General features: G+C 44.3%; 1 protein-coding gene and 1 pseudogene across 1 annotated transcript in view; both read left to right on the top strand.

Annotated features, from left to right (window-relative positions):
• The first annotated feature begins 4,148 nt into the window (after window positions 1-4,148).
• The window catches only part of VPS4B (vacuolar protein sorting 4 homolog B), a 33,576-nt gene continuing 22,796 nt past the window's right edge, over window positions 4,149-14,928 (top strand). Inside the window, exon 1 of the mRNA XM_025365475.1 lies at window positions 4,149-4,431. Coding sequence (XP_025221260.1) covers window positions 4,405-4,431 — 27 coding nt within the window. The 5' untranslated portion in view covers window positions 4,149-4,404. The remainder of the gene's footprint in view (window positions 4,432-14,928) is intronic.
• LOC112611702 lies at window positions 9,525-11,417 on the top strand (annotated as a pseudogene).

Here is a 14,928-nt window from a genome sequence, read left to right as displayed (position 1 = left end):
ATATCCCTTTTGGCTCTGCATCCCTTTTTTCTAAAATGAAACACTTGCAGGAACCTCCTGCTTGATCTTACTGCCTCCTCTCTCTTTCCTTTTTATCCTAAAAGGACTCAGATCCACCTTCATGAAACCAACATCTGACCAACTCACAACTCTACCAAGAAGGAAGACAGGAAGACAGAAAAGCAGGAGGTAGTGACAGAATGAAGAGGAAAACTTTCAACAAATCTTACAGAATGATGTCCAAACTCATTATCCCAAGCCTCTAACTGGCAGTGCCAGTTGGTGCATTTTTAGCTTTATCTCCTGCCACTCCAACCCCACAGCGCCTCTGCTTCCTACATTCCAGGGATCCCTCAAACAGAGCAGGTATTTTATTTTTCGGCGCCTTTATTTCTGCTTTTCCTCCTGCCTGAAATGGCCTGCACTCCATCAAAATCAGATTAAGATTTTAAACTTCAGTTTAAGTGAACTTTCCCTAAGACATCCCTAACCACTCATTCAGAATTAAGCCTTCTCTCTCCTGTGGTCCCACAGGGCTTCCTGCCTCTATCCTAGCACTTGTCATCCGGGAATCAGAAGACCTGGGTCAAACTCCAGCTCCACCATATAAAAGCTGAATGAATTGGGGGGCATTTCTACTGATACCTCTGAGGCTGTTCCCTTTTTTTTCTTTATTTTTTTTGAGATGGAGTCTTGCTCTCTCACCAGGCTGGAGTGCAGTGGCGCGATCTTAGCTCACTGCAACCTCCGCCTCCTGAGTTCAAGTGATTCTCATGCCTCAGCCTCCCGAGTAGTTGGGATTATAGGCACGTGCCACCACACCCAGCTAGTTTTTGTACTTTTAGTAGAGACGGGGTTTCACCACGTTGGCCAGGATGGTCTCAATCTCCTGACCTCGTGATCTGCCCGTCTCGGCCTCCCAAAGTGCTGGAATTACAGGTGTGAGCCACAGCGCCTGGCCTGTTTCCTCTTTTGTAAAAATGGGAGATTTAAGATTTACCTTGTAGTATACAGTAAGATAATGTATGCAAAAGTACTCTGTAAACTCTTACACATGTAACATTTTTACATTTACATTTTAAATATGTAAACGGTTAAAAGTTTCTACTCCACTAAAATGTAAGGTCCCAGGAAACGGAAATTTTAAAATGAAAAATTTTCGTTTTAAAGTAATACTTACAGGCTGGGTGTGGTGGTTCCCACCTGTAATCCCAGCATATTGGGTGGCTGAGGCAGGCAGATCACTTGAGGACAGGAGTTTGAGACCAGTCTGGACAACACGGCAAAACCCCATCTCTACAAAAATACAAAAATTCGCCAAGCATGGTGGCACACGCCTCTCATCCTAACTACTCGGGAGGCTGAGGAAGGAGAATCGTTATGGGAGGTGGAGGATGCAGTGCGCTGAGATTGCACCACTGCACTTCGGCCTGGGTGACAGAGCGAGACTTTGTCTCAAAATAAGTAAACAAATAAATAAAATTAAAAATAAACTTTTACAGAATAGGTGCAAAGGTATACAGAGAATTCCCATATATTCTTCACCCAACTTCCCCTACTGTTAACATCTTAAATAACCATAGTACATTTATCAACAGTAAGAAATTTACATTTATAAATTACTATTAGCTAAACTGCAGACTTTATTCTCATTCTTACAACAGTTTTTCAACTCATGGCCCTTTTCTGTTTCAGGATCCAATGCAGAATCCCATACTGCATTTAGTTGTCATCTTCTTAGTCTCTTCAATCTGTGACAGTTCCTCAGTCTTTCCTCGTCTTTTATGACCTTGACATTTTTGAGGAGCACTGGTCATTTTGTAGAGGTAGAAAAACCCTCCATATGAATTTTTCTGATGTTTTCTCATGATGAGATTGAGGTTACAGGTTTGGGAAGCATACCACAGAGGTAATGTGCCCTTCTCCACATCAGGGGTTCCATCATAACAACATGGCTTATTACTGGTGATAAAAGAGGGTTTTTTGTTTGTTTTTACCGATTCTCTCTCTGTTGCCCAGGCTGGAGTGCAGTGGTGTGATCTTGGCTCACTGCAACCTCTGCCTCCTGGGTTCAAGTGATTTTTCTACTTCAGCCTCCCAAGTACCTGGAATTACAGGCAGGCACCATCGCGCCTGGATAATTTTTGTTTGTTTGTTTTGAGACAGAGTCTCACTCTGTAGCCCAGCCTGAAGTACTGTGGTGCAATCTCAGCTCACCGCAACCTCCGCCTCCTGGGTCCTGGTTCAACCAATTCTCTTGCCTCAGCCTCCCGAGTAGCTGGATTACAGGAATGCACCACCATGCCCAGGTAATTTTTGTATTTTTAGTAGTGACGAGGTTTCACCATGTTGGCCAGGCTGGTCTTCATATCCTGACCTCAGGTGGTCACCCACCTCGGCTTCCCAAAGTGCTAGGATTACAGGCGTGAGTCACCGCGCCCGGCCTAATTTTTGTACTTTTAGTAGACATGGAGTTTCACCATGTTGGCCAGGCTGGTCTCCAACTCCTGACCTCAAGTGATCCACCCACCTCGACCTCCCAAAGTGCTGGGATTACAGTCTTGAGCCACTGCACCTGGCCCATCTTTGCTTAAATTATAAACTTAGTTTCTCCCACAGTTAGTGCAGCCTATGCCCAGGAACGTACAAGGACATCTTCGAGGTTAGAAGCAAGATGGAGTTGGTTAAGTTAGATCTCTTTCACTGTCTCAGTCATCATTTTGCAAAGGCAAGTTCACAAGTAGGGAAAAAGGACTGGTAGATGCAGGGCAGAGACAGGGCTCTGAGCTTTGAGCCTGGATGATACAGATTTGGCAATACTATTCTAAGGAGAGACCAGAGAAAGAAGTTTAGGGTAGAAGGTAATTAATTTGAGTATGTTGAATTTGTCTTGCAGAAAAACCCTGTGAAGGAAACCTCTGGGAAGCTGTTGTAAATGCTGGGCAGGGGATGCGATGGGTCTAGAAATCCACATTTGAAGCGACTTCTAGTCTATTGATAGCTGAAGCTCAAGAAGAGAATAAGATGAGCAGAGGTGGAGAAGAAAGAGAGAAGAGGACATCAGACTCTTGAGTAAATTCAGCTTAAGCTCAGGGAGGATTAAGAAAGGGAGACAGTGAAGGAGGTAGAAAAGGAACATTAGGAAGCCGGACAAATAAGAACGGGGTAGTTGACAATACCAATGAAGAGGGAGGAGAAGAAGACTTTAATTCTTTCGGAGATGCCAGATTAGAAAAAATTAAGGAATGAGTGAGAAAAAAATGATGGAGTGATTAAACATCTACGTTGCTTTCCTTTGAGAAGGTTAACTATCAAAAGAAGAAAAGGGTGGTGGTGGCTGCAAACCATGGGAAGGCTGAGAAAGGGTTTTACCTTGGTTCTGCCTCTAATCCCTGACGCATTTAACCTCAAGCCATTTGCCTGTAAACATAACCGGCATAATGCCCATTTTACAGGACAAGTGCTTCCCTCTTAGAACATATACTCGAGGACAGCGGCCGTCCACGCCTTATTTACGTTCATCTTCCCAACACAACAGTCATTTGGAAGATGCCGAGTGGCGTGGGAAGAACAAGCAGGAACGAGCGCCGACCCGCCCGCGGCCTGACTGCTAGCGCATCGCTGTGCAGCCGCCTCACCGCGCACTCCCTCCTGAATTATTCACCACCGAGAGGACTGTGATCGCCCCCATTCCACAGAGCACACGCAGTGAGGGAGGCGCAGTCACAGGCCCAAAGCCCCCAGTCGGCGGGTCTTGGAAATGGATGAGTTTTTCACTCAAACGCTGCGAGGCAACAAGGCACGTGGATAAGGAGCGAAGGGAGCCAGGACCAATAATTCATCTCAAAGTAAAAGACGTCCCTGGGGGGTGGGGAAAAAACAAACAAACAACGACAACAACAACAACAACAAAAAAAAAAAACAGAAAAAAAAACCCAAAACCGGCTTTGTGCTTCCGCGCTTGCGCTATCCTAGGTCCGCCAGGCTGCCGCCCCGCCCCTAGGCCAGAGTCTCAGTGCGCCTGCGCCGAGCCCGACTTCCGCCAGGGCTCGATTGGGTTCCAGGCTACTTCTCCCGGCCTAGGGAGGGCCTGCGCTGTGGCGAGAGAAGGGAGTCTGGTGACTGGGTGCGCGCGTGCTGATGACGAAATCGGAAGTGCCCGGAGCAGAGGCGGGACCAGAACCTAGAGGGGCTCGGGATTGCGGAAGTTTGGTGGGGAGGGTCCGAGTGCTACTGGAGAGAGTGTTGTCTGAAAACAAGTTCCGGAAGGGAGGCTGCTGCTCGCGCTCCGAGAACCACCGGCCTCCCCAGTTTGGGGGCTGTTACCCCGGGCGCGGTTCGACGTCGCTGCTGTTGGCTCTTCTCGCCCCTCGTTCCCCTTGGGAACCGCCTGGGAACTCCGCCATGTCATCCACTTCGCCCAACCTCCAGGTATCATTGCTCATCTCCCGTCCCCCTAGGGAGCTGGGACCCAGGGGAGGCGCGAGAAGCGAGTGGGGGGCGGGGAGAAGGGAGGAAGCGGCTGCGCCTGTGGTCGGGAAGGAGGAGGGCGGGTCCGGGGACCTGCCGCAGGTGGGAGAGGGGCCCGTTTTCCAGCGGAAAGGTCTTTTCTGACCCGCTCTTGGGGTCTCCCGAGCCACTGACTTTGTGATACTGCTCCCTTTTGTTGGGTCTTCACGTCCCCAAACCAGCCAAGATCTGGGCAGATCTCTCCAATCAGGGTTAAGGGAGAAAGAACGTAATTTTTGCAAAGCCCTGTTCTAGACCAGTTGAAAATAGAGTGGTCATAGTTCGGTCTTAGTTTCTCAAGCTGACGGCGGACGCCTTCATTCTGAGCTGTCAGATGAGTAGAAATATGGGAACAGACTAAGAATCTGAGATTACAGCCAGGCTACATACAGTCTGCGTGAAGTCATTGAATTTATGTGCAGTCTCCTGTGGCTCCCAGATTGTAGTGTGTAAGATCGAGGACTATTCTTAAACTTCTGTGTGGCTCCAGTTCCCCTCTTCTACCGCAATGAGCACAGTGTTTTGTACACAAATCATGGAATCTTAAGATTTTAGGCTTAATCGTTAGTCTTCTGTGGAATAGAATTCTTTCAGAAAAGAAATTCATGTAATGGTGTCTCCCATCCCCAGAATGGATCTAGGGCTTCAGTGGAGTTTAGAATGTAATGTGGCTTAATGTAGAGGACTCCCAGTCCAGTAAGTCAATAAGGGAAGAAAGTAGCCTAAAATACTTGTATTGAGTCCCCGTCTTGGACTTCCGGTAGGTTGTTGAACAAGCATTTATTGGAGTGCCTGATAGAGGCATCAAAGGTAATGGAAGAACTCCTTAGTCCATGATAATTGATTCTGAAGAAAGACCACTCAAAGTAGACCCACTTAAACAGAGATTAAAATTTCACGCACGCATACACAAAAAGAGTGGGAAAGGAGGCTTGCTTGGGACTTTTGTCTTGAAAATCGACCTAGAAGATTATAAAAAAATTTTTTTTAAATCTTTCACAAAATAATTGTATAATTGCAGCAATGACTCATTTTGTAGAATAAGTCAAGTGTTGATTTGTCTGTGTCTTTTTCTTTTCTTTCTTTTTTTTTTTTTTTTTTGAAACGGAGTCTTGCTCTGTCGCCCAGGCTGGAGTGCAGTGGCTCGATCTCAGCTCACTACAACCTGCATCTCCCGGGTTCAAGCGATTCTCCTGCCTCAGCCTCCCGAGTAGCTGGGACTACAGTTGCCCACCACAACTCCTGGCTAATTTTTGTATTTTTAGTAGAGATGAGATTTCACCACGTTGACCCAGGCTGGCCTCCTGACCTCAGGTGATCCGCCCACCTCAGCCTCCCAGAGTGCTGGAATTACAGGCGTGAGCCACCACCCCCAGCCGACTGTATCTTTTTCACCAAGGTTGTGTTAAACTAAGATTCAGCAATCTTCACATGAGGTTTTTGTAGCTTTTTGTAGTCCTGTTTGGAAAGATTCTTTTCGGTAAACGTATTTGGAAAAAGCGTTGGTCATTTGGTAAAAGTGTTTTTCCCTTGAGTATTAAAGGTGACCCTTCTGAAGTGCCCATCTTGTCATCATTGGCTTTTTAACAATTTTTATTTCACCAACTTTTCATTTGTCAGAGACTTCGCATGTGATTTCGATACTCTACAACATAATCTTCATCATTTGCAGGTTTTTTTGGTTGTTGTTTTGAGATAGTCTTGCTCTGTTGCCCAGACTGGAGTGCAGCAGCATGATCTTGGCTGACTGCAACCTCCACCTCCCAGGTTCAAGTGATTCTCGTGCCTCAGCCTCCCAAGTAGCTAGGATTATAGGCACCTACCACCACGCCTGGCTAATTTTTTTCTATATTTAGTAGAGACAGCGTTTCATCATGTTGGCCAGGCTGGTCTTGAACTCCTGACCTCAAGTGATCCACCCGCCTTAGCCTCCCAAAGTGCTGAGATTACAGGTGTGAGCCACCGTGCCCAGCCCTGGAATGCATCATATTTGTATTGGACTGTTGGCTGTTCTTCAGTGCGTCAGCCAGAGACTGACCAACATGAAAGGCATAATTGTTACTGTTAAGCAGGAGGGATCTTGAATTGTGATTTTGTTAGTGGTAGGTTCACATGTGTGCTTTCTCATTCAACCTTTTCAGCCTTCTAACCTAGGAAATTTGGATTAATATCCATGTGATTGTTAACTTCGTGCTGAGCAAGGCAAAACTCCCTGTGGCCAGATGCTTATAATCTAATGAGGGAATGCAGATAACTAAAAATCAAGATTATGTAATAATGTAATAAAGCTACACAGTAGTCTCCACTTCTCTGTGGTTTTACTTTCCATAGTTTCAATAACCCACAGTTAACCTGGGTCCAAAAATTTTAAATGAAATATTCCAGAATAAATAGTTTATAATTTTGAAACACTGTGTCACAATGCCTGTGTCATTCACTTCACTTCGTGTCATCACGTAGGCATTTTATTATTTCACATAATCACAAGAAGGTTGAGAACAGTACAATAAGATGCTGAGAGAGATAAACCACATTCACATAACTTTTATTACAGTATATTGTACTGGGCAAGGAGGCAAAGTCTGTGTGATGGGAGGCAGTGAGGGACCAAATTAGGAGAGTATCCATTAAAATAAAGTGAAAAGGATTGATCAGAGGAGAAAAATTGAAGATGGAGAAGAGTCAAGCTTGTATCTGCATTTTTTTCTTTCTTTCTTTTTTTTTTTTTTTTTTTTTGAGACGGAGTCTCACTCTATTGCCCAGGCAGGAGTGCAGTGGCATGATCTCGGCTTATGGTAACCTCCATCTCCTGGGTTCAAGCTGTTCTTCTGCCTCAGCGCCCCCAAGTAGCAACTGGGATTACAGGGATGCACCACCACACCCAGCTAATTTTTGTATTTTTAGTAGAGACGGGGTTTCGCTATGTTGGCCAGGTGGGTCTCTAACTGCTGAACTCAGGTGATCCCCCCACCTCGGCCTCCCAAAGTTCTGAAATTACAGGCGGTGAGCCACCGCTCCTGGCCGTATCTGCGTTTTGAAAGGGAGGAGGAATAGTCTGGGTTTTCTCCGAGATTTCGGGGTTGGGTATCTGAGTTGGTAGGGATTGGTTCTGGGAATACAAAAGGAGAGATATTTGGGGCCAGGGCAAGGGAGCAAAATAATTTGGTTCTAAACTTGTTGAGTTTTAGTTGCTTGTGGAGACAGTCAAATGGAAATGTTGGTGAATATTTGCATACGCATGTGTAGAACTAGGGAGAGTGAACTAGGCTGGAAATAAGGATTTGGGAATTATTAGCGTACAGGTGGCAGTAGAGGTTGTAGGCATACAGAGTCACATCCTGGAGAGTATACAGAGTAAGCCCAAACAAAGACCAAAGTAGAAATTCTATGGATTAGCGACATTTAAGGAGAGAGAAACGGGAGCCTGGAAAAGAATTGTTAATCAAAAGTAAAACCAGGCCAGGCGCGGTAGCTCACATCTGTAATCCCAGCATTTTGGGAGGCCAAGGCAGGCGGATCACTTGAGCTCTGGACTTCGAGACCAGTCTGGGCAACGTGGTGAAACCCCCTCTTTACAAAAATTAGCTGAGTGTGGTGGTGCATGCCTATAGTCCTAGCTACTCCAGAGGCTGAGGTGGGAGGATGGCTCGAGCCCAGGAAGTGGAGGTTAAAGTGAGCTGTGATCATACCCCTGTACTCCAGCCTGGGTGACACAGTGAGACCCTATCTTAAAAAAAAAAAAAAAAAAAGACTAAAACTAGAAGAAAATGATGTCATGACAGCCAAGCAAGGAGACACTGTCAGGGTATTTGTTGTGTGTGTGAAGTGCTGCGGAAGGGAGTGAGATAAGCATAAGATTTGGCTATCAGGAGGCAGAAAGCATTGCTGTGTGAGAAATAGCAGATCAGGAAACTGGGATGAATGTGGGTATTTGGGATTTTGATGTGGAGGCAAAGAGATGAGTGAGATGTAGGGAGAGGAGAACCGAGGAGCTGAGGAGAGATGGTGTGTAGTTTGTGTTCTGCAGGTGTGAGTCTGAGATAGGACAACACATTTTTCTGCTGAGGGAAAAAAGGAAGGGTTGGGGAGAACAGTTGATAGGCATGTCATTGATAGAGTAAATGTCAGCGGAGGAAGGTGGGGATCAGCTCCACAGCAGAGGAGAAAGAATTGGTCTCGACAGACAGGGCCTGGGACACCTTTTCTCCTGAGGCAGGTAATTGTAGAATTTACCCCAGTTCTCGGGGTTTTCTAAGGTGGATGTGTCTGGGTCTCCTAAGTGGAAAAGGACAATTCCACATGTTCCCAACCTTTATACTTCCATATTGATAACTGGATCCTGACTGATCCTGGGGTGATACATCATTCAGTCTTGTGTCAGCCACTGTGATAGACTCTGGGAATATAAAGAAGTGAAGACAACAGATATAACTGCTGTTCTTCTAGAGCTTACATTCTAACCGGGAGAGAGAGGCCAATAAATGAAAAGAAAAACAAAAAAACTTTGTGCATGCTCAGAAACACACACGCGCGCGCACACACACACACACGCACACACAAAGATCATCAGCCTTAGGTCACTGCAAACCACGTAGGGTGGTGAGTCCCAGCCCACACCTGATGAATATACTTCATTGTCACATGTGAGAGGGAGAATCAATGAAGGAGACTGAGAAGGAGCTGCCAGAGCGGTGGGAGGAAAACCATCCAAGTGGTAGTGGGGGGCTCAGCAGAGGACAGTGTCCAAGAAGGAGGAAATAATCAACTTTCAATATCAGAAGATTGAGAAGACAGAGCTGGTGTTTGGATCTAGCATCCTAGAGAGCCTTTATAGGAGTCGTTTTATTATGTGATAAGGGAAAGAGAATAGAGGCCACTCTGGTGAGATTTTTGACTCTAGAAGGTAGCAGAGAAACAGAACTAACACTGAACAGTGTTTTGTTATCAAATAAGACTTTTTAAAGGAGGGCTGTTTGTATGTTGATGGAAATATCTAGTGGAGAGAAATGTTAAGAATGACAGAAGTGAAGTAATTAAAAGGAAGAAGATACTGAAAAAGGAGTAGGGGAATTTTTTTTTCATTCGTTAAACAATTTTGAGACCCGTTGTATGCCAGCACCATTCTAGGCGTGGGGAGCTCAAGGTGAAGTCCTGTCCTCATGGAGCCTACCTCCCTAAAGGAGACAGCCAGTGGGTGAGTGTTCAGGTAAATATAATGACAGTAATAGGATGAGAGAGTGCAGCGGGGCCAGATAGCAGAGAGCAGAGAGCAGGGATGAGGTACAGCCTTTTCTATAGCAAATTAGGGAGGGCCTCTCTGAGGACTTTCCATCTGAACTAGGACTGAAGAGGAGACATCATGCACCTATCTGGGGAAAGGAAGGAAGAACATTCTAGGTGGAGGGATCCAACTGCTCAGGCTGCCTGAATGCAGGAGGATTCTAGGGTTCAGAGGAGAACCACATGTAGCTAGGGCCCAGGTTATTTCAGACCTTTTAGGTCAGCTCCAGCGTCAGGATTTTATTCTTTTCAATGGGAAGCCATTGAAGGTTGCCTTGTATGTTTTCAGGTAGCAAGGGTGGGAACAAACTGACCACTCACGAGGCTGGATGGTAGTTTTGACATATATGATAGCAGATAGAACTAGGGTGTTAGCAAGGGACAGGGTGGAGGATTATATTCAGAAAGAAAATGAGCTCTGGCTGAAGAGGGAAGATAATGTTTGATGGACCAGAGCAGATAGAGCCGGAAGAGGGGAAGACAGGCAGCAGACTCTGCCAGTATTATCTGTCTGAGACTCAAGAACTGAAGAACTCCAGTCAGTTGTGAATGATAAGAGCCAATACCTCCAGAGGCTGCAGGCACAAAGGAATGAACTAAATGCAAAAGTTCACCTATTGCGGGAGGAGCTGCAGCTGCTGCCGGAACAGGGCTCCTGTATGAAGGAAGTAGTCCGGGCCATGGATATGGAGAAAGTGTTAGTCAAGGTATATCCCAAGGGCAAGTTTGTCTTAGATGTGGACAGAAACAGCGACATCAATGACATGAGACCCAATTGCCAGGTGGCGCTCAGAAATGATAGCTACACACTGCACAGCATCGTACCCAACAAAGTAGACCCACTGGTGTCACCAGTGATGGTGGAAAAGGTGCCAGCCTTGATTTAAGAGATGATTGGTGGACTGGACAAGCAGATTAAAGACATCAGAGAAGTGATTGAGCCGCCTGTTAAGCATCCCAAGCTCTTTGAAGCACTGGGTATCGCACAACCCAAGGTGGTCCTGCTGTATGGACCTCTAGGCACTGGGAAGACGCTGTTTGCCTGGGTCATGGCTCATCATATAGACTGTACTTTTGTTCATATCCCTGGCTCTGAATCGGTACAGAAATTCATCAGGGAAGGGCCAAGAATGGTGAGGGAGCTGTCTGTCATGGCATGAGGACCCGCCATCTATCATCAGCTCCATCAGCTCCTCGCGGCTGGAGGTGGGTTGTGGAGGGGACAGTGAAGTGCACATCGTGCTGGAGCTGCTCAACCAGCTGGACAGCTTTGAGGCCACCAAGAAGATGGAGGTTATTGTGGACCGCTGCTTCAGTCAGGGCACGTCAACAGAAAAATTGAATTCCAGCTGGACATTTTGAAGATCTATTCTCTGAAAAGGAACCTGACCCAGGGGATCAACCAGAGAAAAATTGCTGAGCTTTTGCCAGGGGCCTCAGGGGCTGAAGTGAAAGTCATCTGCAGAGAAGCCGCCATATATGCCCTGAGGGAACAGCGAGTCCATGTCACCCGGGAGGACTTTGAGATAGCAGTAGCCAGCATCTTGCAGAAGGATAGAGAGTAAAACATGTCCGTCAAGAAACTAATGGAAGTGCGTGGATGTCCTTTGTATGGATTGCTCCGGTAAAGCTTTCTAGAATGAAAAAATAAAATAATTAACTCTCCAGAATTAACCATAGAGACCATAGAAGACATGGTTAATTTTATTTCAAATGAGAAATGCCAACAGACACGGTTAATTTTATTTCAGATGAAAAATGTTAGCAGAAATAAGGTTGAGATGGGGCATTCATCAGTGGAAAAAAAATAGATGCGTATCCTCTTAATTCATCATCTTTGATTAAAGATTTAACATGTGCCACTCAGTACAGTGGCTACATGTGGCTATTTTAATTTTAATTACATAAATTCACTCCTCAGTCACACTAGCCACATTTCAAGTGCTCAGAAGCCATATAGAGACATTCTTATCAACAGGGAAAGGCTGGTTTAATTACTACTATGTTTGGAGCTAGATGCTTAAATAATACCCACTGCAGTGTGAGAGATTTACTTACCTTAATAAAAATCAGTGTGGTGCCACAGTGAGGCCTGACTGAATGAGAGGAACAAGTGGCTGAAGAGGTGAGTGGCACAGCATTTCAAAATCACCTGAGAAGAAAATCACAGTTAGGATAAGAAAGAACTTATTTCTAGGCCAGGCACGGTGGCTCACGCCTGTTATCCCAGCACTTTGGGAGGCTGAGACGGGTGGATCACCTGAAGTCAGGAGTTTGAAACCAGCCTGGCCAACATGGTGAAACCCCATCTCTACCAAAAATACAAAAATTAGCCAAGTATGGTGGTGGGCACCTGTAATCCCAGCCACTGGGGAGGCTGAGGCAGGAGAATCGCATGAACCTGGGAGGCAGAGATTGCAGTGAGCCAGGATGGCGCCACTGCCCTGCAGTCTGGGCGACAAGAGCGGCGAGACTCCATCTAAAAAAAAAATAAAAAAGAAAACCAAAGAAAACAAAAACAGAAAAGAAAAAGGATTTATTTCTGCTATGTAGCTTAACCACTGAGACTTTGAGATGCATTTTTTTTTTCCTTTTTTGAGACAGAGTCTTGCTCTGTCACCCAGGCTGGAGTGCGGTGGCGTGATCTCAGCTCACTGCAACCTCTGTCTCCCGGATTCAAGCGATTCTCCTGACTCAGCCTCCCAATTACAGGTGCCTGGCTATTTTTTGTGTTTTTAGAGTTGGGGTTTCATTATATTGTCCAGGCTGGTCTGAAACTCCTGACCTCAAGTGATTCGCCCTCCTTGGCCTCCCAAACTGCTGGGATTACAGGCATGAGCCACCAGACCCAGCCGTGATGCATTTTTATATGGCCAGTCTCACCTAACCACCACTTGACTGTGTGACTGCATGTTTTATATTCATATGCTAGCTGATAAAACTTTTGAAAATTTAGCTTTGAATTTAGGCTACTTGAACTGTGAGACACATAACTATTACATTTTATCAATTCTAAAGTAAACCATTTATTTTTCTTCCCCGCTGTAATAGAGGAAGCATGGTCTTCCAGCGGACCTGTTCCTCCCATTTGCAGATCTCAGCCCAGCCATGTCTAATCCATGCTCCACTGCCCCAGAATGTAATATTCTTCCACATAATTGGTTTTTTGCATTATTTGAATGATTTTTTTGCTTACATTATGTACTTACTTTTTAATATCTCTAACAACTTTTTTTTTTTTTTTTACTGTACCCTATTTCTGTTGAATAGTTTTACGACCTAAATTAACCCAGTTGGAATGTTTTAATAAATCGTGTTTGCCCTTTATTTGTATGTGTCTGTGCATATTTTTAAAAATTAAATATAATTTTTTTTTTTTTTTTTGAGGTGGAGTCTCACTCTGTTGCCCTGGCTGGAGTGCAGTGGCATGATCTCGGCTCACTGCAACCTCCATCTCCCTGCTTCAAGCAATTCTGCCTCAGTCTCCCAAGTAGCTGGGACTACAGGCGCATGCCGCTATGCCTGGCCAATTTTTTGTATTTTAGTAGAGACGGGGTTTCACTGTGTTGTCCAGGCTGGTCGTGAACTCCTGAGCTCAGGAGAATTTTAGTTTGAGATAATTGTAGATTCACATGCAGTTGTAAGAAGTAACAGAGAATCCGGCCTTCCCTTTATCCAGTTGTCTCCAGGGGCAGCATCTTGTAGAACTGGGACAATATCACAACCAGGATATTGACATTGATACATTCCACCACTCTTACTCATATTTTCCCAGTTTTACTTGTCCTCATGTGTTTTTATGTGTGTGGGTGTGGTTGTGTTTGTGTAGTTTTATCACATGAAGATATGTGTTAACATTTTGAGAGTTCTTTATATATTCTGGATACTGGTTCTTTGTTAGATATGTTTTGCAAATATTTCTCCCAGTCTATAGATTGTCTTTTCATCCTTTTAACAAAATCTTTCAGAGAGCAAAAGTTTTGTCGTGAGGTCCAGTTACCATTTTTTTCTTTTATATAGTATGCTTTTGATGTCAAATCTAAGAACTCTTTGCCCAGCCCCAGATCCTAAGATTTCCATGTTTTTTCTAAAAGTTTTAGCTGGGTGCAGTGGTGTGCACCTGTGGTCCTGCTACTTGGGGAGGCTGATGCAGGATGATCACTTGAGCCCAGGAGTTTGAGGCTAGCTTGGGCAACATAGTGAGATGGAGCCCCGTCTCAACAAAATAAATAAGAATAAAAATTTTGTAGTTTTACATTTAATTCTGTAATCCATTTTTGAGTTAATTTTTGCAGGAAGTATTAAGTTTAAGTCAGGATTCTTTTAGGTGTATGCTTATGGATGTCTAGTTCCTCTAGCACCACTTCTTCAAAAGCCTGACTCGGTGCCATTGACTGACTTTTTGCATCATTTTCAAAAATCTCTTGGCTTTATTAGTATGGATTTATTTCTGGGAGGTTTTAAAAAGAATTCCACAAAAGTAGTCCATGTTTTTTAGAAGATGTGAAAAAGTAGAAAATGAAAAATCTATGAAGTTTTATCAAAGATAAGCTCTGTTAAATTTCCTTCCCATCTTTTTCCTGTGCTTTTTTTTTTTTTTTGCTGTTGTTTCAAATAAATTCATGCTACATATAAAAAGTTGTGTCCTGCTTTTTAAAAATGCCCATTATTAGCACTTTCCATGTTATTACAAATATTTCTTAATATTATTTTAGTGATCCTTTGATATTCTGCTTTGTGGCATCCTTATGATTTAGGTTTCCAGGTTTTGTTTTTGTTATTTAAAAGACCTTTCTGATTAATACCTTTGCTCAGTAAACCTTTTAGTTAATTACTAGATTGAAACATATGAATGTTTTTCAGATTCTTGATATTTCATTGCCCCATTGCTTCTGAAGGGGTTTCACCCCATTTACATCTCCACTGTTGTTATATCTTTTAGATTAAAGCAGCATTTAATTTTTTAGAATTTCCCTAAATACTTGTTTAGTTTGAATTTTCAGATTCTGTGCTCGCTTCGGCAGCACATATACTAAAATTGTGAATTTTCAGATTGTATTATTTCTTGTTAGCCCTAAAATTAACTTTCGCTAAGTGAAAATTACATGTAAATGTTAGCGATTGGTACTAAAGTAATAT

The sequence above is a fragment of the Theropithecus gelada genome, chromosome 18, assembly GCF_003255815.1.
Source record: "Theropithecus gelada isolate Dixy chromosome 18, Tgel_1.0, whole genome shotgun sequence".
Lineage (NCBI taxonomy): Eukaryota > Metazoa > Chordata > Mammalia > Primates > Cercopithecidae > Theropithecus > Theropithecus gelada.
This window is presented reverse-complemented; position numbering and strand designations above follow the sequence as displayed.